The 22591-nt window shown below is 38.2% G+C and overlaps 15 protein-coding genes across 15 annotated transcripts; 6 read left to right on the top strand and 9 right to left on the bottom strand. All coding sequences in view use genetic code 12, as the record gives it.

The window, feature by feature from the left end:
- Nucleotides 1-30: 30 nt before the first annotated feature.
- CANMA_003142 (uncharacterized protein) lies at nucleotides 31-990 on the bottom strand (the record flags this gene model as incomplete). The annotated part of the gene is made up of 1 exon (XM_051815287.1): nucleotides 31-990. One exon carries the CDS (start codon nucleotides 988-990, stop codon nucleotides 31-33), a length of 960 nt encoding a protein of 319 aa, XP_051671276.1.
- Nucleotides 991-1167: 177 nt separating this feature from the next.
- On the top strand, nucleotides 1168-2292 carry CANMA_003141 (mRNA splicing protein; the record flags this gene model as incomplete). Its single annotated transcript, XM_051815286.1, has 1 exon — nucleotides 1168-2292. The coding sequence occupies one exon, from the start codon at nucleotides 1168-1170 to the stop codon at nucleotides 2290-2292; it is 1125 nt and encodes a 374-aa protein (XP_051671275.1).
- Nucleotides 2293-2309: 17 nt separating this feature from the next.
- ESA1 (NuA4 histone acetyltransferase complex catalytic subunit) lies at nucleotides 2310-3836 on the bottom strand (the record flags this gene model as incomplete). Its single annotated transcript, XM_051815285.1, has 1 exon — nucleotides 2310-3836. One exon carries the CDS (start codon nucleotides 3834-3836, stop codon nucleotides 2310-2312), a length of 1527 nt encoding a protein of 508 aa, XP_051671274.1.
- Nucleotides 3837-4925: 1089 nt separating this feature from the next.
- On the top strand, nucleotides 4926-5816 carry DOT5 (thioredoxin peroxidase; the record flags this gene model as incomplete). The annotated part of the gene is made up of 1 exon (XM_051815284.1): nucleotides 4926-5816. One exon carries the CDS (start codon nucleotides 4926-4928, stop codon nucleotides 5814-5816), a length of 891 nt encoding a protein of 296 aa, XP_051671273.1.
- A 102-nt stretch (nucleotides 5817-5918) lies between these two features.
- CANMA_003138 (uncharacterized protein) lies at nucleotides 5919-7367 on the bottom strand (the record flags this gene model as incomplete). The annotated part of the gene is made up of 1 exon (XM_051815283.1): nucleotides 5919-7367. The coding sequence occupies one exon, from the start codon at nucleotides 7365-7367 to the stop codon at nucleotides 5919-5921; it is 1449 nt and encodes a 482-aa protein (XP_051671272.1).
- A 339-nt stretch (nucleotides 7368-7706) lies between these two features.
- ATP5 (F1F0 ATP synthase subunit 5) lies at nucleotides 7707-8348 on the bottom strand (the record flags this gene model as incomplete). The annotated part of the gene is made up of 1 exon (XM_051815282.1): nucleotides 7707-8348. The coding sequence occupies one exon, from the start codon at nucleotides 8346-8348 to the stop codon at nucleotides 7707-7709; it is 642 nt and encodes a 213-aa protein (XP_051671271.1).
- Nucleotides 8349-8647: 299 nt separating this feature from the next.
- On the top strand, nucleotides 8648-9778 carry CANMA_003136 (mitochondrial 54S ribosomal protein uL2m; the record flags this gene model as incomplete). Its single annotated transcript, XM_051815281.1, has 1 exon — nucleotides 8648-9778. One exon carries the CDS (start codon nucleotides 8648-8650, stop codon nucleotides 9776-9778), a length of 1131 nt encoding a protein of 376 aa, XP_051671270.1.
- A 71-nt stretch (nucleotides 9779-9849) lies between these two features.
- Nucleotides 9850-10377, bottom strand: CANMA_003135 (uncharacterized protein; the record flags this gene model as incomplete). The annotated part of the gene is made up of 1 exon (XM_051815279.1): nucleotides 9850-10377. One exon carries the CDS (start codon nucleotides 10375-10377, stop codon nucleotides 9850-9852), a length of 528 nt encoding a protein of 175 aa, XP_051671269.1.
- Nucleotides 10378-10592: 215 nt separating this feature from the next.
- EST3 (telomerase subunit) lies at nucleotides 10593-11567 on the bottom strand (the record flags this gene model as incomplete). Its single annotated transcript, XM_051815278.1, has 1 exon — nucleotides 10593-11567. The coding sequence occupies one exon, from the start codon at nucleotides 11565-11567 to the stop codon at nucleotides 10593-10595; it is 975 nt and encodes a 324-aa protein (XP_051671268.1).
- A 171-nt stretch (nucleotides 11568-11738) lies between these two features.
- Nucleotides 11739-14339, bottom strand: DNM1 (dynamin-related GTPase; the record flags this gene model as incomplete). Its single annotated transcript, XM_051815277.1, has 1 exon — nucleotides 11739-14339. The coding sequence occupies one exon, from the start codon at nucleotides 14337-14339 to the stop codon at nucleotides 11739-11741; it is 2601 nt and encodes an 866-aa protein (XP_051671267.1).
- Nucleotides 14340-14807: 468 nt separating this feature from the next.
- OST1 (dolichyl-diphosphooligosaccharide--protein glycotransferase subunit) lies at nucleotides 14808-16247 on the top strand (the record flags this gene model as incomplete). Its single annotated transcript, XM_051815276.1, has 1 exon — nucleotides 14808-16247. One exon carries the CDS (start codon nucleotides 14808-14810, stop codon nucleotides 16245-16247), a length of 1440 nt encoding a protein of 479 aa, XP_051671266.1.
- A 117-nt stretch (nucleotides 16248-16364) lies between these two features.
- On the bottom strand, nucleotides 16365-16682 carry CANMA_003131 (uncharacterized protein; the record flags this gene model as incomplete). Its single annotated transcript, XM_051815275.1, has 1 exon — nucleotides 16365-16682. One exon carries the CDS (start codon nucleotides 16680-16682, stop codon nucleotides 16365-16367), a length of 318 nt encoding a protein of 105 aa, XP_051671265.1.
- Nucleotides 16683-16961: 279 nt separating this feature from the next.
- On the bottom strand, nucleotides 16962-17807 carry CANMA_003130 (uncharacterized protein; the record flags this gene model as incomplete). Its single annotated transcript, XM_051815274.1, has 1 exon — nucleotides 16962-17807. One exon carries the CDS (start codon nucleotides 17805-17807, stop codon nucleotides 16962-16964), a length of 846 nt encoding a protein of 281 aa, XP_051671264.1.
- A 630-nt stretch (nucleotides 17808-18437) lies between these two features.
- Nucleotides 18438-19109, top strand: PRE3 (proteasome core particle subunit beta 1; the record flags this gene model as incomplete). Its single annotated transcript, XM_051815273.1, has 1 exon — nucleotides 18438-19109. The coding sequence occupies one exon, from the start codon at nucleotides 18438-18440 to the stop codon at nucleotides 19107-19109; it is 672 nt and encodes a 223-aa protein (XP_051671263.1).
- Nucleotides 19110-19388: 279 nt separating this feature from the next.
- BAT22 (Bat22p) lies at nucleotides 19389-20507 on the top strand (the record flags this gene model as incomplete). Its single annotated transcript, XM_051815272.1, has 1 exon — nucleotides 19389-20507. The coding sequence occupies one exon, from the start codon at nucleotides 19389-19391 to the stop codon at nucleotides 20505-20507; it is 1119 nt and encodes a 372-aa protein (XP_051671262.1).
- Between the last annotated feature and the right edge of the window lie 2084 nt (nucleotides 20508-22591).

Here is a 22591-nt window from a genome sequence, read left to right as displayed (position 1 = left end):
GATACTCGAAGATGTCCATTGCGTATATAGCTAGATAGTTTCTAATAGCTCTTTGCGTTTGATAAGCTCCTTTTTAACCTTGCAGCTTGACTCCAATGCACTGCCATTCAACATTTGTTCAAGTTTGCTTAACGTCTTTAACGAATCGGTCGATTCGGTTAATACGCGAAAGGGTGTTGTAAAGGTACACTGCAGACGTAATAACCACTCAAATAGCTGGATTATTGTACTATCGTGATCGACCCTAGCAAAAGTTTTGGGCAAGTCTAAACCAGTGAATCTTTTGTACTCTCCAACGATGTAGTTAATCATGTTATCATCCGGTTTCAAATACACTTTGAGGGTGCCCCAGAGGGAGCTATCCAGTAGCTGTGCTCGACACAGTTTAAGCAACAGGTCTTGAAAGTCCTCCAACTCCACTCTAGTCAATCTGAACATTGTAATGAGCCATTGGAGATAGTTGTTTGCATAATAGTTTGCAAAATGTAACTGACAACTGACAAGTGCACGTTGGAGCAACTTGCGCAAGTTGTCACTGTGTCGGATTTGGTTTATAGTTAACTTCCGCAACCAATGCCATAGGGAAGAACTCTTGTTGATACGCTTCATCCGACATGTTAAAAAGCTTGAAACTATCTCCAAATCATATTTATAGTTCCCTAACCTATGTACAAGTTCTTCATGAAGGGCAATAATAGTTGAATGCTCATTTGTCGTGATTAAATATCCCAATGTCATGTAATACATTTTGTCCAATTGGGAATGCGATAGACTTTCAATGTTTAATCGATCATCATAGTGGCTATTGAAATACTCATGCGACTCCTTGAAAATCCGAAGGTACATCTCCTTTGTTAGTCCAATCTCCAAAGTGTCGCCTTCTTCATGAGATAGTATATCTTTCTCCCCAGCTTGTGCAACGATGCCAATTATCTTTATCGATTTGTTGGAGCTAAGAAGTTCATCACATAAACTTTTAATCAATAGCATTGGTTTGGTAATAGCCTGTCCAACGAAACTCTTGCAAGATTACCTGAATTATGAGGACCATTGACTAATGTTTCTGCTCGGTTGTAGCTGTTTTCCAGTTGAATTTGTGTAAGCGATTATTTCAGTGCGATGAAACTGGCTCGATGCTCAGTACCAATTCTCCTCCTACCTTCACCAATGCCTTCAAACAAAGCTCCAACGATAACAGATGATGATATATTGCCTCCATCCGATACTTTAGCGGAGGCCATGTATAAAAGTACAAAACTTGACTTCCTTTTCCCAGTGCCGTCGAAAACAACCGTGAAGCAAGAGACACCGACCGCATTGACCACTACAACATCACCCCAGGAAAGCAGCCACCAAAGTCAGTGGAAACTATTACGAACACTAGCTGGAGCCCACCAAGGATGGGTGCGAGCGGTGACTGTTGATGAAGTTACCAATAACTGGTTCGTAACGGGTTCATCCGACGCAACAATCAAGATTTGGGATCTTGCATCACTGCAATTGAAAAGCACCATCACCGGCCATATAATGGGGGTTCGAGCACTAGTAGTGTCGAAAAAGTTTCCATACTTGTTTTCCGGGTCGGAAGACAAGACATTGCGGTGTTGGGATTTGGAGAAACTGAATGCGCCCGAAGGATGCCAGATTAAGAATTTCCATGGCCATGTTGGAGGGATATATGCTTTGTCACTACACCCACAGCTTGATGTTGTGCTTAGTGGAGGGAGAGATGCCGTTGTTCGGATATGGGATATTCGAGCCACTAAAGAAGTTGCATTATTATCAGGACATAAAAGTGATATCACTGCCATTGAATCGTATAGTAATGAACCCCAAGTTGTCACGAGCTCAATGGATGGGACAATACGATTATGGGATTTGCGAAACCAAAAGACCGAATTGTGCATAACGCAACATTCAAAGAGTATACGAGCAATGGCTGCCCATCCGTTGGAACAAACTTTTACTTCTGGTGATTCCAATGGTAACATCAAACAATGGCTACTTCCGAATGGCGAGTTGTTAAACAACTTTGAAAAATCAAAAGAGGGAAAGATTATAAACACATTATCGCTAAACGCAGTCACCAATACATTATTTGCTGGGTATGATGACGGTATAGTTGAATTTTATGACTATATACTGGGAAGATTAATACAGTCTGGCCAAGCACCGGCTCTACCTGGTGCCGATGGCGCAGCAATTTATGCGTCAACGTTTGATATGTCAGGTCTAAGATTAATTACTTGTGGCGGAGACAAAAGTATAAAAATTTGGGGTGACACTGAATAAAAGCCTTTTTTCTTTTCTTACCATCCAAAACGTAATTGACTTGCAGTAAACAGCGGCGGTGTCCAATTTAGTAGTCTAGGATTCAACTCATGCTTCTTCTTCTCCTTTACCTTCTTGACTTGTTTATCATACATGGCCATGATTTGATCAGTTAGGACAATGATATGCTGACCTTTGTAATATCGTAGCATTTTCAATGTCGTCAATGTATGTAGTATATCTGTTGTGGTCATACATGTGATGGCTGATATATCCTCAATGGTGATCTCATTAGTGGAGCTGCCATTTCGAGACGGTGGTGGCGAGCCATCATAATCCTCTTCATCAGGTGGTTGCGAGTTATTCCTTCGGTATAATGTGGGGTTATTCCTCTCGACTAATAGTTTGACCAATGTATCGGTCCAATATGCCCTGTACGACAAGAGACCCAAATCTGATAATGGTTTCTCTGGTGACCCCACCTTCTTTTCCACGGCAGACAACATGTACGAAAATTGTATCAACAACTTACCAAATCCTCGTTTCTGATAACATGGGAGAGTCAAAATACAAGCAACATTATATCCATCAGCACTTTCTTTTTCCTTGGAGAAAAACCCCACAACATGATGCCCTTGTTCAGACTTGATTGTCATTACATAAAACAAAAAAGGGTCCACATCATAATACAACGTTTTGTGGTCCAAGAAAAGTTTACAAAGAAGACAAAGGTTTCGACACCATGTCCTTTGCTTTCGACCATCAATCTCCCAAAAACTAACTTTCGAATCACGATATATTTCATTACCCGGTGGATGCTTCATTGAGCATTTCGACCTAAATCGTTCAAATTGCTTCTTGGAGCCAAAGTAGGATAAAGTAAAGTCGCATACATAAATCGCATCTTCTTCAGTTAATTCTACGGGATATGGCGAGAAATACCATGGTTCAATTATATGTTCACCGAGAATAACTGTTGATAAATTTCTGACTCTCGCCACTTCAGAATGGTTTTGCGTCATTGAACCACCTGAACGAAGTTTCTTTATCTCCTCCTCTCGACTAACCTCTTCCCCGGGTCTTTTCAACCCTTGCACGTTAAGATTTTCTAAGTCCATTTCATCATCATTCATTTGTGGAGTTTCTTCTCGTGGTGTAGAAGCACTGGTGCCACCTTGGGACTTCGAAGCCTTCAGCTTTGATTTCTTCTTTTGCTTACCCTCCTTCTTTTCATCAACCTTGACCTCAGGAAGGATCAAGGGCTTTTTGAAATTTATTCGATCAATCTCGATCCACTCATCTAAACGCTTGTTGAAATCCTGGTAATGCACATAAAACACCTTTCTTCCCTTTTTGACGTGTTCTTGTAAAATCTCTGCCAATCGTTCTTCTCCATCTTTTGATGCATATACCTTGCATCCAGGTAAGATATTGTCAACTGTAAAGAGGTCTTCATTGTTTTCGTTTACGCCATCCTCAGTTTTGATTTGTATCGGAGACTTTGGGGTAGACTCTGGGCCATCGTTTGGTGCCTCTGGATCAGGTTTGGTATCCGTACTTGGCATTTGAGGATTGATTAGGGCCGGAAGGGAGTGGATAGGATCTTGTAATGGATTGTTTGTTTCGTGATTGATAACAGAAAATTTTTGGCTGACTGTTCGTTCGTTTGTTCGTTAGTTACACAAAAGGCGACAGCTCTGTGTCGTCAGTAGAGTGTCGTGAATATAAACGCGACAGCGTAGGCAACAGCGATATTTAGGTGTAAACAATCCACCAAAGACCGTATAAGGTTATGTTGTTATAGAGATTGAGACTATAGAATATTTGAAGTACCAAGTTTGAAATAATCGATTAGAGCCAGAGTTGACGCATTTAAGCTAGAGCAAACTCTAAAAGAATTCAAAGAGAATACTCAGTAGACGGATTAGGACTGCATTCTTGTAAGTTACGAAGCAGCCCACCAGTGAGTAACCAATTCTTGAATGAAAATAAGTTCAACTATTTGCAGAAATACAAGTGTCACTGCAATTGGGCTCGCTCTTCTCCGTGTTTATTGAAGTAAGACTTTTACTCTCTTCTCTGATCCCTTTTGTTTACTATGTGTTACTCTTTGCTTAGTATAAATTATTCTAGAAAACACGACGTAACTAAGCTCCGACAATGGGAATTTAAGAACTAAACCTCCTCCTATTTCATATATATTGATTTGTATGCAGTATTTTAAAATTATTTCTAATTTCCTTTGCTTTGCACGGGATGTTCACCCGCTTGGGAAAGGAATTCAGTCGAATCAGTCCTAGTGGATTAACTCTGTGCTATGATAATTCTTGTCATGCCACGTCTGTTTCACGAGTAGATCCTCTCTCTCCTTCCTGCCTTCAATTTGAACTTCGACTGTTTTGTCTAGACACACACCCCCTTCTTTTTGATTCGATTTTACGTTTGTGTAACTTTTCAAATAAAATTTCACCCACACTTTTTTGACTGTCAAAACCTCACTGTTTTGCCATTTTAGTCGCTTGCTTTCACAATTCAAAAAACAGACAAATAGAGTAGCTCAAATTTGACCCAGTAAATCACTCTTGTCCACATTTTATACTCTGGGATTACTATTCATATTTGAAACTAAAGCAAGTGACACATTTTCAATTGTAATGTCAGGATTACGTCGTTCAGCCAGAGTTGCTTCCAATTCACAAACCAAGGCAGATCAAACTGTGCATGCTAGTACTGCTCCACCGCCAACAAAAAAGGCCAAAACAGAAACCACAAAGACAGAGCCACAACCAGAAGCTGAAGAGACTGAGGTTACTCGTGAGTTAGAAATTGGTGAAAAGATTCCTGATCTCACTTTGCTTAATCAAGATGAAAAGGAGATCAATTTGCCAACAATTGCCAAGGAACACAAATACGTGGTGATTTTCGCATACCCTAAAGCCTCTACACCAGGATGTACAAGACAAGTGTGTGGCTTCCAAAAGAATTTCCAATTTTTGAATGATAAAAATGTTGCTGTGTTTGGTCTTTCAGCTGATACTCCACTGAGCCAAAAGAATTTCCAAACCAAACAACGCGTTGAATATGACTTGTTAAGTGATCCTAAAAAGGAGTTGATTGGAACTTTGGGCGCTAAGAAACAGCCATCGGGTATCAAGAGATCTCATTGGATCTTTGTTGATGGGGTGTTGAAGGTGAAGAGATTACAAATTTCGCCTGAACAAAGTGTCGATGGTGCAAAAGAGGAAATTGAACAGTTTATCGCGGAGGAGAAGGGAGGTTCTGATGGTGGCGTTAAAGGTGAGCCCACAGTCAACGGTAGTGAGGAAAACCCAGTCAATGGCGTAGATAAAGAGCCTGCAGTTTCTTCTGAACAAACCGAAGTTCCAAAGGTGGAAGCAAACCCATCAGCAGGTGTCAATGGAGGAACTCAGGACAAGAAAGCAGAGGAGCAAAAAGATACCAACTTGGAATCTAATGAGCAACCACCACAAGTCGCAACTGAAGCTGTTACTGGAGTCACTACCGAAGCCACAACAGCAACTTGAAAAAAAATAATCTATCCGCAACTAGGATTTACGTTCCAGTAGAAAAGGTCTCTTTCTTTTTAAGCTATGTAAAAATAAATATATGTACAGATAAGTTTGATCTTAAACTAGAAATGTTATTGACTTTAACAAAATTGCAATCAAAATAGCCACTTTACTGGCCCACCACCAATGTTGCACAGTAAATGAACAATAGGTAAAGTTGAAATCCCAACGCTTATCGCTAAATTGGCCCGTTAAAATACCAGTTTGTCCATCAAAATCGCCCATCATGGATCTAACAACAATTTCTCGTATTGGTTCGCGGTTGGTTGTCATTTTGCTCTTTGAAGCGACCCAAACATCATTGTCTTCCAAATTATACCAATCATCACAACCTTCGTGATCATGTCCCGTGAGAATGATTCCACTTTGAGTTGGATTGGGGAATACAATGTTGAGCAATTTTTGCGTTGTTTCAAACGATAAATGGTTCTGCGACCGCAATAATCCACGCTTGTATGGTTCGCGTTCGTAAGTTTCATCATAGTACAGATGTTCAGGCCCATCTCTGCACAATCCTTCTCGTTTATACATTGGTATATGTGTCAACAATATTGTTGACCCACTAAATGTGGGGTTCTCGATGTCTCGCAAGTGTTCCAAAAAGGACCAGGTGTAGTTGATGAATTCTGGTTGTAGTGCTGGGCCTTCAAGTGTTAAGGAGTCGACAACAACGATTCTCCACTCCTTTTCGGTTCCTTTATTGTAATTGATAACATAGTTGTTTTGACCAAATAGATAATGAAACCTAGCCATATGTTGCCATGTAGCATCTCCACTATATCCAATATCATGATTCCCAGTCAAGTTAATAAATAGTGGATTTTCATAGTTTGGTATCGTTCTATCCTGATGAATCCAATCATATACATTGTCATAAACCCTCGACTTGAATCGATGTAAAGAATCCATCTTCTTTTCATCCTCAAGCCACTTGCGCCAGTCATAATCCTCATGCTTGTTATAAACATCAAGAACATGTTGTTTATACTCTTGATCTCTAGGAAACAATCGTTCAACAAATCGATACGTCCTGTTATAAAATTCCGAATCCAAGATCCATTGGCTTGAAAACAAATCGCCCATAACTACAACATGCGACGGGTGTAATCGATTAAACATGGTATTGTATATGTGACCAAGGTAATAGTCATTGCCGTAATTATCAAGTCTTTTGATATACTTGGTCAGCTTCCAATTGCCATTGATTTGTGGATCGCCAAATAGCAACATATGGATCTCATCTTGGTCTTGACTAGTGAGTGGGCTACTGCCCTCTTTCTCTTCTTCTTTGTACAATCCGGGGACAGAACGTAGTAAAGGTTGGAGGTATTGTGAAGGTACACGTTCAAGTACGTCATATTTTGGTCTCAAGTCAGGAGCACCATGCCAATTGCATTGTTGGGGCTCGTTTAAAATGTCGGGGTAAAAGAAAACAAAGACGTTGAGTCCAATTGCAAACACAGTTGCCAAATCTATAATGGCTCTAATTCTGCGTGATAACGCCATTTTTTGATCAATGGGTTCAGGATATATGGGGCTTGGTTTTCTTTTTCTTTTTGTTTTTTGCTTTGAGAATGTTCAATTATTGAACAGAATTGGCATTCAACTGGCACAAACGGTATCGAAACCTAATAACCTAGTCGAACTGAACATATATTACAGGAGTAGACCAAATATTACACCACTACAAAGTGCTCTTGAGGTTTAACCCTGGACCATTCAAACTTACATAGACACTACAAGTCATCATGCAAAAAAAGATTCACACGTTTATCTCTATCCAATCGTACAATATTCTCTCCTAGTCCTTATTAATTCACATAGCGACTCTTCTTCCCCCTACCTTTACAAGTTATCTCTTAAAGTTTGGTTCAATCTGGCAACCTTGTTTGCAATAGAAACGTCAACAGTTCTGTCACCAACTTCAACAACCAAACCACCTTTGATATCAGGATTGACTTCATTCTTCAATTTCAAAGTCTTACCTTGACCGACAAATGAACTGCCACCGATTGAGGCTTCTAATCTTTTCAAAACTTTTGATTCCAATGGTTTGGCACTGGTGACTTTAGCTTCAATAATACCATTGTAGGCATCGTTCAACAAACCAAACTTCTTGAAAATTGATGGAAAGTTACCCAATCTATTGTTTTCAGCCAAGACCAAGAGGAAATTAGCTGTGGTTTTGTCCAAATTCAAACTCGTGTTTACTTGCTTAACAATGGCAATTCTATCGTCTTTAGTCAAAGCTGGGTTGGTCAATGCTTCTTCCAATGATGGGTCTCCCTTAATGACATCTTCAACTCTCTTCAATGAGTTGTAAGTTTGGTTCATATCTGATTGTTGAATGGTGGCCGAGTATAATGAGCTGGCATAGGTTCCATCAATACCAAACAATTGAACTGGTGGCTTAGCATTTTTAGCAGCAGCAGCATTGGCCAACACACGGGTTGAAGCTAATGAACGGGTGAAGATACGTGAGATCATTATGTGAATATGTTGTTTTTAGTCTGTCAATTGACTTTTGCTTGAGCTACGTTGAACTGAATTTTTTTTCTTCAATGTTCGTTTGGTTTTTCGTTTGTCGCATTCTTTACAACCGCAATTGGTAGCATTGGACATATATCATTGGCTTACAGTATTTTATATGTATGTTTGGATGTGTTGTAGAAATAACGAAGAAAAACCAAAAAAAAATTAAACTTTGAAAAAATGAAAAAGATGAAAAAAAAATTGATCATAGTTCAAAGGACAACAGTCTTTGATATAAAGTACCATTGAGAAATATGATACCTAGGCTTTCTCAACTTCTAGGCAGTGGCCGAATAAGGCTATCTTCTGAAGTGTCCACTAGCTGCAAGTTTACCCCTCGTTTATCCTCCAACATCATTTCAAAACGATTCAATTCATCACAAGATCAATTAACGGACTTGGAGGCCCAAGATATAAAATATAGAAAGCAAAGGGAGCTCTCATTAAGACTAGTCAAGATCAAAAGTTATGGCGATTATTTCCCTCCTCATACCCACCCAGGATCAACTCATTACAAGAAACCGGTGCATGATCATTTACACAAGGGGCGTCCAGTTAAAGAATTGACAGTACCTAAAAAGAAGAATGCTGGTCGAAACAATAAAGGACAAATCACGATAAGAGGTAGAGGAGGAGGCCATAAACAAAGAGTAAGATTACTTGATTTTTACCGATGGGAACTGGGTAAAAACAAGGTTGTTAGAATAGAATATGATCCAAATAGGTCGGGTCATATTGCATTGTTGGAGAATGCAACAACGGGAAACTTGTCATACATCTTGGCACCACAGGGTTTACGTAGTGGAGATGTGGTTGAAAGTTTCAGACAGGGTATACCCGAAGATTTCATTGACGAAATGAAGAGAACAAATAATGGTGAAATTGATGATGCGTTATTATCAGCAAGAATTTTACAAAGAGGCAATTGTTTACCATTGAGAATGTTGCCGGTTGGATCCATCATTCATAATATTGCCTTGCACCCAGGTCAACGCGCTCAATTAGTTAGAAGTGCTGGAACATTTGGTAAAATCTTGTCAAAACATAATGATAAATCAAAAGCAATAATCAAGTTATCTAGTGGTGAACATCGATTTGCTCATTTGGATTGCCATGCAACGTTGGGAGTTGTTTCTAATAAGGAGCATCAGTTGATATCGTGGGGTAAAGCTGGTCGTGCAAGACATAGAGGTAAAAGACCAATCACTAGAGGTGTTGCCATGAATGCAAATGATCATCCTCATGGTGGTGGTAGAGGTAAATCAAAATCAAATAAATTCAGTCAATCGAAATGGGGATTGAAGAAGTTCCAAAAGACAAGACTTAGACCTAATCCAGATGTCATTAGAAACAGAAAGGGGAGAATGGTGAGACATAAAAAGTAAACACGACAGAACAAAAGGCTTGTATATATCGATAGTAAATAAGAAAGATATGACGTTGGTTCGTTGTCTTCTTAATTGCAGAACTGAAGTGTAGATGATGGTCTAACCAGTTGAATCAATTCGCATATCAAATGTCGTAATATTCTCACTAATGCATTGAAATTACCCGTAAATACAAGTATCACAATCAATACTATAACAGCTATCGTAATGGCAACGGCAATAGGGTAAAAATAAGGACCATCCCTATGTCTTTCAATTAATCCAAGTATCCATCGTTCCAAATATCGTAAAATTACTTGACCTATAGGGATATAACTTTCTTGTCTTGGCAATGGCGGGATACTATGTAACGATTGGGGGATATTAATCTCTTCTTGATTCAATTCAGTCAAGTTGTTGCTATCGTAATGAGAATGATGCGCTGGATGTATTGGAGTTGTTGCGCTGGATATTACATCGGAATCATGAAATGGAAAACTCGGTTTGTCTATTAGTGCATGTAAATTTGAAGTTGATTTTGATTTGATTGGAATGGGTGGAGAGGATGGGTAAAACTGTTCATCTGCATCTTGTGATACATGGTAGTCTGAGTCCATTTCCTTTGGTGGTGCTTATATCTTGTCTGTGGTTGCTGTCTGGGGTTGTAGGCAAATTGTGTTGCAAAAAAAACAAGAAACCAAAAATAACATGAAGAAAATCGAATCCTATTCACCAAACGCTAGGCAAATAAAACATGCGCTTTATAGGGTTAACAAACTGACATTCTATACCTAACATCCCCCCCCCCCCCCCTCTCTCTCTCTCCCCTCCATCAATGAAGCAACTCCCCACTTGGCCTCTTCAAGCGACACAATTTCCGGTAAAATTCATTATTATAAATCAACTTCAATCCCAACTTGTCAAACTTCGGCACTCCTGTACTCTTCCAATCACTATTGATCCCCCCACCAAGATCGAAGTCTTCTTGATCATAAACCTCATACTGTGATCCGTTCTCATTAACAACTTTTTCCAAAGGAGGAGCCCCCTCGACCCGATTGGCCAAGAAATACTCGACACTATACATAAATTCGAATTGTAAAACTTGTAAAACACAATACCTCACGTTTTTATCTAGATCCAAATTGAAATGGGTCGACATAAACTCATGAGATACAAATTTCAAATGGGCTTGCCGTATGAGCATATAGTTGTTTATGGAATATGCATCATTAAAGGGTAAATTCCCCCGAGCCAAGTATTGGAAAATGGATTTACGCGGGAAAATAACGGCGATTTTATGCGTGGCATCACTCATTATAGCCGTGATGTCACCGTCACCGTCACCGCCCCCGCCTGGTGGTGTAGTTTGGCCAAATTCAATAAATCGGAGCATGAAACATTGGGATTTGATTGAAGGAGTAAACCATTTCTTGATGAAAGGATCTAATTTCTGAGATCTATGTTTGATTGATTTCAAAGTATCTTTTAATAACCAACTTGATTCTTGTCGTTTAATTGAATCTTCTCGATTGCGGAATGATAAAGATACTTTGATGAAGTTTCTAAATCCTTGATTGTTACTCTTTTTTCTTTTGCCTCCTTGTATAGTGGGAGCTTGTGGTTTATTCTGTGTCAAAAGTAACTGTTGATAATCCTGTTTATCTGGCTCTTCATCGATAACATTAAATCCATCAGACAATTCAATCTTGGACTCGAATTTTTCATGGTCTCTTATTAGTTTATTGATCTCGTAGCCATACTTTTGATATAGCAATTTACGTTGGTCCGCATCATTACCAGACATGTTTCCTCATTTATACTGATAAGCTCCAAAGTTATACATTAGGTGATGTATAAGCAGACGCGTTGATAATTTTGATATTACTACAATGGTAGCGACTTAAACAAATATACAAGTTTATCTTTTTTACTCTTTTATATACATAAACTTCTAAATACTATGTCATTTGACATCTTACACCACCTCGCTGATAATCCTTGATGCTTCTTTATAAGTCTTTAGCAACTCAACACATTTTTCTCGTTCAGCTTGTATGCCTTCATCCTCCTGTAACAATTCATCAAATAACTTGTCGTTATATAGTTTAACCACTAATCGATTTTGAATCTGTTGTTTTACATGATTCACCAATAAGCACATGATCGATTTAGGTACTTGGTCCTGGATCATTTCACGAACAATGCTGAAATAGGAAATAATCAAACGCCTAATTAATTCACATTCCATCTGCTCGCGTTCAGTTAATTCCAAAATGGCATTATCACCTTCAAATGATCCATCATTGGATTCATCAAGTGACAATTTGTTGAGATCGTGGGACATGTTTCCGTTGATTGATGGTGATGTTACTGTTTGGGGCTGTTGATATTGTTGCGTTGGACTGTGAATAACCCCATTGTTGACAAATTGAGTATTGAACTGCAATGTCGTTTCTTGTGGGTGGGGGAATTTGAACGGAGTTGGATGTAATTGTGCTTGGGCTTGTAATTGTTGTTGATGAACAACAGGATCTTTTCCAAGGAAATAATTGAGGTATGACTCGTTGCTATGTTGATGTGAATGTGAGTGGTTGGAATGTTCAGCTTTAGACCTATTCGAGAATGATCTCTTGTGTTTAGGAACCTCGTCTATTTTATCATCAACTGAATTCAAATCGTCTTTCATTTTTTGCACCGCCTCATCAGTATCTTCCCCATCTTCTCCATCTTCAATGTCTTCTTCAATTGCATCATTCTTCATCTTTTTACCTAAGATTCTTTGAGTAGCCAATCTTAACTTACTATTCAGCTCCTGCTCTTTTTGCTTTTGACGTTCGGCAACAACTTCACTCATGGCCTTTGCTGCACCAACGAAGTTTGGATGGTTAGTATTGATATAAGCACGATGGATTTCAATCAATGACTCAACATATTTGATTGTTGGTCCAAGTCTTTCCCTGAGCAAGTCGCTAACCACTTCAATCAATCGATTTTGTAAACGTGGGTACCTACTCAACTCAGGCCCAATACTTGACGTGCAAACACTGTGGAGAATCTTCATCAATTCTTCATAAACTAACTCAACACACCGCTGTGATGGGTTTTCCAACAAGCTAATCTGGGGTTTCACCAACAAGTCAAATGCCAATTCCGGTACAAATAATGCAGGTCTTGGGCCAGTTGAGTTTCTAATTGCGGTACGAATATCTTGGATTGATAAGTTATGAGTAGGATTAATTGATGCCAACGTTGAACCAAATACCTCGTTGTAAATGTAGTAGATCCTAGCCCCTCCGCACAACTCCTTGGTATCAATTTCATTCACCGAATTACCTTCAATTGAATTGATAAACCCATTAGCAAATTTAGTCATAAGAGTAAGAATCATTGCTCCTCTTGCTTCCTTTGAATCGCCAATATTTGGCATATCTCCATAAGAAGCCAATTCGTGTTCAGTTTGACCCATAAGAGTATTCAACTTGGCCTTGATGTCAGGCAACCTATCTCTAATATGATTCATTAAAATTTTGTTCAATGTTTGGGCTAGGTATTTGGTACCACACTTGTTAGCCATCAGCCTATAAGCAGGATGATTGGCAAAAAATTGTTCTTCCGAATACAATGAATCATCCAATGACTTGTTCTCCGAAATATCTTGTTGGGAACGGTTTACAATACCAATAAATCCCAATTTCAAAGGATAAACATTTCCCTTTAAAATATCCAATGCATTTGTTCCTTGGTCCATTAAATCCAATTTAGTTAAAATACCCACTGTTCTTTTACCCGTGGGGTCAACTTGTCTTGCCAATTTCAATGATTCTGAATTTACCAAATCGACATTAGCTGGGGAAACTGCCAAAATGATACAATTTGGTTTGGAAATGTACTCTAAAATCAAGTTTCTTGTTTGTCTTTCAATATCAGTGGGTTGATCTCCAATGGGAATCTTGGTTAATCCAGGTAAATCAACCAAAGTTAAATTCAATACATTGGGGGAGTAAATTTTCAAATTGATGGGTAATCTGCTGATCCCTTTGTTTTCTCCAGCAATTCTCAAAGTTTCAGTTTCGATCTCTCTCCTAATATCATGAAAGTTGTAGAATCGTTTATTGGGAATATGCAAGAATTCACCCCATTCAACGCGTGTATTGGACTTTTTACCACCTTTGTTATTTTTACCACCATTCATTTTCCTAATATGTTCCTCCAAGTTGACCTCTTCTTCCTCTTGATCCGTAGATCTATCATCATCATTATCATCACCATCACCATCACCACCAGAAACGTTGTTTCTACTGCTACTTCTCTTCTTCTTGTGCTGTGGCTGGTGTTTTGTAACTATTGGGTCATCTTCATTGATATTGATCAACTGTAACACCAATGGTCGGCGTGTAACAATACCAGTACCTCTAGGTAAAAAGTCCTTACCAACAATGTTCTCAAGTACTGAAGATTTACCACAAGATTGAGATCCAACAACTGCCAAAATAGGTAAGTCGATGTCAGCCAATTGTGTGGTGGTTACAATATCTTGCAACTTGTTAACCACAGGTATAAGATCCTGCAATGACATAATTTCTGGAGAACTACTGACTTTTAATACCAGTTAAGAAGGCAGGCGAGTTTTTGTAGTTAGAGCTCTCTTGTCTGTGGTCTGTTGTAAACCAGATAAGTTGTCCTAATTGGTCTGTATTTGCCCCTAAGAGAGATCGAAGAAATTTTTTTTTCGCCTGTAAAAGATTTGTTTGTTGTTTTGTTTTGTTTTGTTTTGTTGCTGTTTTATTTTTTATTTTTTTTTTTGGTTTGCTAAAAGACAATGTCATGAACTTAAATGCGACACCAAACAGAATATGACAATGAATGATACTTTGTTGGTAGCATGGTCAGTGCTACCAGTTGCTTGGATCGTTATATGCAGTATACGCATTTAAAACACGACCGTGTTGTCCACATTGATCAATTTTTCAATACAGCCTTTAAAAGGACAACCAACTCACTTACGTACGCACACAACACGTTTGTTTCTTTGTCTTACTTCGTCATGTTGAGACAGTTCCTGATCACAATTGCACTCATACTATCCTTTGTTACTGCCACCACCACCACATCTTTCCAAAACTTATACAATTTTGAACCAACATGGGAAAATCTTCATTATACACGTTCAGTTGATTTGAATCGAGGATACGTTAAAGAAACTGATTTAATCGATTTGAAAAACATTGCTTCTACTCCACAAGCTGAATACTATTTCACCATTAATGATGGGTTTGATAGTGTTGGTAACATTTCTTATTTTGTTGTGGCACTGATTGATCAATCGGTTGAAATTGCCTTTGAAGAAATTGTTGCCGGTCAGATCTATAAGTTGCAATTACCAGCTCCAGTGGCACCTGGGTCAAATATTGAAATTGAGATTAGTTATGTTTATACCAATACTTTGGAACCTATTCCTAAAAAACTCAAATTGGATGAATTACAACAATTGTTGTACAAGACGAATAAATTTCCTTATTCGCCGTATGTAACCAAGGATTATACTTTTGTGTTAACAGGTATGACCAAAGGTCAAGAAATGCAATTGAACTTGGATGATGTTGCTGAATCTGTTCTTGAAACAAAAGATACCCCGGAGTTGAAACCTAGAGTTGATCAAGATACGTTGAAATATGGTCCATTGGTCCATGACATTGAACCATTTACGTTGAAACCAATGGGGTTAATGTATGACCATAACCGTCCATTGACTAGAGTGCTCAATTTAAACCGATCAATTTGGTTGCCTGCATCAGACATCAACCGAGTTTCAATTGAAGAGTACTATGAAATAACCAATGCTGGAGCTGAACTATCATCAGGATTCTCGCGTTTGGAATGGTTAAAGGGAAGATATGAAGCTACAAGAAACCATTGGGGTTTAAGCCACTTGGAAATCCCTCTCAAGGGTCGTAATATGGATGATTATTACTATACAGATAAAGTTGGTGTTGTTTCAAGTTCGAAAAACATTGCCAATTTCCTAATCTTGCAACCTAGATTCCCTCTTTTCGGCAACTGGCATTACAATTTCACTTTGGGGTGGTCAGAAAATTTGGATTTATTCCTTCACAAGATAGACAACAAGCAAGCTGGCAATGATGAATATATTATCAAGTTTCCCCTCTTGAATACGGTTCGTGATGCCACTTATGACGATGTCTATATTGACTTCTATTTACCTGAAGGTGCTGAATTTATCAATGTGTCATCATTACTTCCATATGAATCAGTGAATGTTGACAATGAGTTGTCATATTTGGATGTTTCTAAAGGTCATGTTAAAGTCACAGTACACTTCCAGAATTTGTTTGATGATTTACAAAAAGTGGACTTGTTTTTGATCTATAAATATAGTCCAACTAACCTTTATGTTAAAGTGGGTAAAATCGCCGGATTTGTGTTTGTGGGATTGATTAGTTATTACTTGTTGAATATTTTATAGATTTAGAAACACCTTTTGTATAAATGATTGGTTTACAGACGCCATATCTCTGGTTCAATACTCATTCTAACCCTCCCCTTTAATAAATAAGCCTCATTATGCTTTGTATCATCACAGCTACTCTTTATGGATCTTCTCATCGACTTGCTTCCGCCTCAACTTGAACGATTCTTCACTAATTTTGCTTTTGTCAACGCCGTACATTGAAGTCACCAAATACCTTCCTTCAAAGTTAACTCCATTTAGCTCCTTAGCCGCCAATTGGGCCAGTTTTAGAGTCGAATAAATGATGAATAATTGACCTTGTTGTTTTGGATTGTGGCGAATTTGGTAAATGTGGCCAAATGGAGCAAATGTTTCGAATATTTGGGTGGGGGATGCTGTAAATGATACATTTTTGACAGATACTATGGGAAAGTTGTATAAAACTGACATCTGGTAGAGAGGTTGTGGTGTGGTGTGATATTGATATTGGCTGTCGTAAGAAGTCCTACGATGCAAGTGTCTTCTTTTTTTTTGTTTGTTCTTCAATACAAAATCCAAAATATACTAGAGTTCCTATAAATCATAAACTAATCGTAATTTGACACCAACAATCTCATAAATATTCCTTTAATTTTACTCTTTTCTTTTCTTCTAAATCTTACTTCCATTTTTCATCTGCATCCTTCTCCTACTTTTTTCTTAATCAACCACTGCCTCCTCCTTAGCTACTCAAAAGCGTCGATTACCTCTGATATCAGTAATCCTATCAGCTTTGTAAACTTTCCTGTAATAGCTTCCTCCAACGATCCCTACCAAAAGTAAAACAATAAACCAAGGGTAAACTGAACTAGTTTGTACAACTTGTTCAACTTTAGTCTCCTTATCGGCTTGGTTCGCTGATTCCTTCAGCGCATCATCTCCTTGTTGTTCAGACCCCAATTGCGAAGTTTCTACTTCGCTGATAATAATCAGATCCAATGGTTTGGCATCACCATTAACTTCAACGGTACTTATTCTCGTCAATGTATCAAACCCGCCTACCAATTGACCAAAAACCACATGTTTACCATCCAAATGGGGCGTCTTGTCGACATTCAATATAAAAAACTGTCCACCATTGGTATTTGGCCCGGCATTAGCCATTGATAACCGGCCCAATTTATCGTGCTTTAATTGGAAATTCTCATCATTAAACTTACCGCCATAAATCAGCTTGCCACCTTGATCATCATAATTACCTCCCTGGATCATAAAATTGTTGATGATTCGATGGAATTGACTTCCCCGGTACCCATATCCACGTGTCATTGCTGACAATTGATAGAAATTGTCCACAGTAATGGGACACACTTCACCAAATAATGCAAGGGTTAATTTACCAAGTAGTGACATGTTGGGAGAATCAGGCTGTTTTTGACTGACGGTGAATGTCACCTTGTGGGTGACTTTTGGATCATCTACTAAATGTTTTAATTCATCTTCATTAAGGTGGAACGTTTCAACCTGGGGGATCACTGTGGATATTGCTAGTGTTATGTATACGAGTATGACAAATAACATTGATCTTGAACTCATGTTTTTAGGAGTGTTGTATGTATAAAGATAAAAAGACGTTAAAGCTGCGTGTGTGTTATTCTGACGTGTGTTGCTATTGATAAAAAGGAAATGATGGGGGGAGTTTGGTTTTCAGCGCTTAATGAATGATTGTTATTAGATTATATTATATTGTTGTGCTTTAAAATATGAAACAGCGTTAAAAGTTTTGACATAATAAATGACAAAATAAAACACAGAAACGTAAAAGTCAAATTTTCTCATTTTCCAAATTTGACACATTTCTCACGACTTTCTCTTTTTCTTTCTTTAGGAGTAGCTAATCAATGAATAAGTATGTAATCAACTCTATGCTAAGAACTATTCTAGAATAAATAGCCTATAGTGTTTTACTCGTGAAGTGACTCTTTTTCATCATTGGGTTGCCATATTTATTGGCAATATATCGACATAGAAATTATAATGACAGGTGTGTATCACGTGAGTAACATTTTATACGCACGTGATTGTTTCTTCTTTGTTTCAACGCAGAGAGGCAAAAGGAAAAAAATCCAAGTGGCGACAAAAAAAGCTCCACTAAAAGCAAGACACCTCCAATATCTTTCATTCACATAAGCAATTGCAATATCAATTAGGTTTCCATATTTAATCATGAACGGAATAAACGTAGATATAAACCATTTGAAAAAGGGGGAGGTCAATTTGGGTACTTCCATTATGGCAGTCACTTTTAAAGACGGTGTAATTTTAGGGGCAGATTCACGAACTACAACAGGATCCTATATTGCCAACAGGGTGACTGACAAACTAACACAGATCCACGATACCATATACTGTTGTCGTTCAGGATCGGCTGCTGATACTCAGGCTGTTGCCGATATTGTCAAATATTACTTGCAAATTTATTCATCACAATTACCATCGGGCCAGAAACCAACAACCAATATAGCTGCCAATGTATTTCAAGAAATTTGTTACAATAATAAGGACAATTTGACAGCGGGAATTATATGTGCTGGATATGACGAGAAATACGGAGGATCAGTATATTCGATCCCCATTGGTGGTTCAATACATAAACAAGACTATGCCATTGCTGGAAGTGGATCTACTTTTATTTACGGATGGTGTAATGAAAACTACAAGCCAGGCATGGAGCAAGATGAAACGGTTGATTTCATAAAGACAGCATTGGCAGAGGCAATCAAGTGGGATGGTTCATCGGGAGGTGTTATAAGAATGGTTATTTTGACGAAAAAGGGAGTTGAGAGGTTGATTTTTTATCCTGATGAGTATGGAGTGTTGACACAGGCAGCTGAGTAGGAGTTATTAGAAGGGTATAGTGTTTTTTAATAACAAAAATTGGCCGAAGTAGGGGAAATATTGTGTAGAGCCCATTCCGTTAAAGGAGATTTAGTTACCCTTTGATAACCGAAAAAGAAGAAAAAAAAAGTTGTTCCAAACTGAGTCACATACCGAAAACCTTTTGAAGCGAAAAAGTGGGAAATGAAAATTTTCAAACAACTTAAAAACTAAACACACTTTCATCTACTTTCTCTCTTTCTTTCTTGATTACGCTACGATACTACCTTTATATCAACAATGTCAGCTCCATTAGATTCATCAAAGCTAGAAATAACCAAAACTACTAGTCCCAAGGACCCTTTGCCCAATTCCGAATTGAAATTTGGTCAATCATTTACTGACTACATTTTGGAAATTGACTGGTCAGCCGATTATGGATGGCATACACCTACTATTAAGCCATACCACAGTTTCACAATGGACCCAGCCACTTGTGTATTGCACTATTCATTTGAGTTGTTTGAGGGTTTGAAAGCGTACCGCGATTCAAAGGGGCAAATTCGTACATTTAGACCCGATAAGAACATGGAGAGGATGAATAGATCAGCCAAACGTGCTTCATTGCCTACGTTTGATGGTGAAGAGTTTTTGAAATTGGTTGATAAGTTTTTGCTTTTGGAAGAGAAGTTTGTACCACAGGGTAAAGGATATTCCTTGTACTTGAGACCAACTTTAATTGGTACTTCAGTAGGATTAGGGGTTTCTGCACCAACAAATGCTAAATTGTACCTTATTGCTTCGCCAGTGGGACCATATTTTGGATCAGGATTCAAGCCAGTTTCATTGGAAGCTACTGATTACGCTGTGCGTGCTTGGCCCAAGGGTGTGGGTTCGTATAAATTGGGAGCCAATTACGTTTCCTGTATCGAGCCCCAAACTGAAGCCGCCAAAAGGGGCCATTCGCAGAACTTGTGGTTGTTTGGTGACGATGGAGAGATTACTGAAGTTGGTGCCATGAATGTATTTTTTGCCCTCAAGACGGATGATGGCAAGAATGAGTTAGTTACTCCGCCATTGGCAGGCATGATCTTGCCAGGTGTCACTCGTGATTCGACCTTGGAGTTGGTTAGAGCCAAGTTAGCAAGTGGTGGTGATGACTGGATCGTCAATGAGCGTAAGTTGACCATTCATGAAGTTCAAGAAAAGGCCAAACAAGGTAAATTGATCGAGGCCTTCGGTACTGGAACTGCCGCCATTGTTGCTCCTATCAACAATATTGAATATCAAGGTGAGCTGATTGTTGTGCCTACTGTTGCTGGTGGCAGTGGTGAAGTTGCTGCAAAGGTTAATGAATGGATTCAAGATATCCAATATGGTGATGAAGAGTTTAAGAACTGGTCAAGAGTTGCAAAGTGAGGAATTGCTGTTATTGTAGTTAGCTCTCCTTGTTTAGTAGACTTTTCTATGTGTGATTGTTTTTTATGTATAGATAAATTATAAAGATAGAACGAACAGCCTCAATGTTGTCTTTACTGAGTTTAGAAAAGCCAACACCCATTCCATTTGGCTATATTGGTATATTCTGTAATATCAAAGAAGTAATAAAAGAGCATGGACGGAGTTAAAATTTAAAAGCTTGTGTAAGTTTCGACTTGGTAAATTGAAAAACTGTGGGGAAACTGAAATTACTTTTTGACATGATTTGATTTTTCTGCATTCTTTCTTAAAACTACTATCCAAGAGACTAAAATAATTTCTTGAAACTACATTGAAGGAGGAAACATAAATAACACACAGCAAGCGTAGATAGACGACGGCTTAGAACAATGGAGAATATGGAATTGCGGCGCGTGTGTTACGGCGTTTTTTTGATCTTTTTAATGGGGAATAGTTAGGTTCAAATTTTAGTCTTTGTGTGGATGTTTCGAATAGCCTAAGAGCGCTTTGGGAGCATTAGACAAAAGGTGTTTGAGAACACTTTGGTGGTATTTGTCGTAGGCAATTGGTAGTAAGTGCTGCCAGCTCACTTAACGCTGTAGGAAGCTTTGGGTTTGCGGAAATCAAAATACATTTTAGAATCTTCTACGAAAGAAACAAAGGTTCAAAGAATTGCTAAGTATGATTCTCTCCAACTTTCAAAGGCGAGAGCTTCTCTTTGATTCACGCAAAGCATTTGTTTTTTTGCATTGTTACTGCTAGAATTAGCATGATGTGCAGATAGAGACTTTTTCGGTAACAGTGCAAAACAAGATGAAACGAACTGTTGAGAGAGAGGATAAAACCTTTGATTCAATTGTTGCAGGGGGTAGTATTGGCAAAAAACGAGAAGAGGGACGAAATACTACAAGCCTTTCCAAACTGAAACTTATCAAATGAACTAGTGTTTTGAGCATTAGTCTTTTATCTGTATCTCAAACTTTGTATTTCTCCGACGGAAAAATTGAGCAAAATAAACAGAAATTTGGGTCCCTCGCTAGCCCGCCCCAGAAATAAATCCCTCAGTTGATGGGTATATTTTTTTATGTGTTGGATTGTAGCGGAGGGGAATTGCTTTTTGTTACTTTGCTGAAGAGATGTATGTATGTGATGCACATATTTGACGAGGTAAAAGGGACGAGAAAAATAGAAATTGGCCTAGGGAGACAATCGTAGTGATGGTAGTTGGAGTATGCATGTCGTGTTAAAGATGAATGTTATTGAACACATATCCGCTCAAATGTAACAACAACAAGTAAAGTTGTTGTACCCTTGTGCAGTCAATAAACAGAAGTACTTGAACACAATTCGATTGAAACGAAAATGCAATGGCCCATTATCTCCTAATAATAGAGTCTGTCTTTATTGCCGTGTCTGAATGCTATTAAAAGTGTGACTTTTTGGCTATGGCTATACTTGATGTAATCGTAAGTTTGTGTCAAAATGATATCAAATCTTAAATTGTTCCTTACGTAATTGCTTATGTAATTAATCTGTACGGCATTTTTATGAATTTCTATTTTAGTTTATTTTATTAATGACACTACTGATATGCACAAAATCTACTACCACACACTTTCCCAACACTTTATACTACAAGTCACTCACGATCCCATCAAAAAGTTAAAACAGGAGACTTTTACGGTTAGTTAGTTAGTTGAACAAAAAAAAAGCACAAGATGATTTTTACTTTTCCCCCTAAATTTTTGGATTTTATCTACCTACACCTCCAATCGGTAAACCTTTTTGGTTGATCAGTTGGTTGGACAACAGACATTTTAACTTGCCTCAATTACCTTCAACACCGGGCAAAGGCTCCTTTGACAGACTGTTCCGAATAATGGTTTCGTATTTTATTTATCTAATGCAGACAAGTAAGAGAAATTAAATTCCTTTTTGATAGTTTAATTTTAATTTGGTTTCTTTTTTTTTTTTTTCTTTTGTTCTTTTCGCAACTGATAAGATAAAATAACAATTGAAACACAATAAAACAACAACCACGCACACACACGCACACACACACG

Source organism: Candida margitis (genome assembly GCF_024628925.1).
Source record: "Candida margitis strain CBS 14175 chromosome Unknown scaffold10, whole genome shotgun sequence".
NCBI classification, from domain to species: Eukaryota; Fungi; Ascomycota; class Pichiomycetes; order Serinales; family Debaryomycetaceae; genus Lodderomyces; species Lodderomyces margitis.
This window is presented reverse-complemented; position numbering and strand designations above follow the sequence as displayed.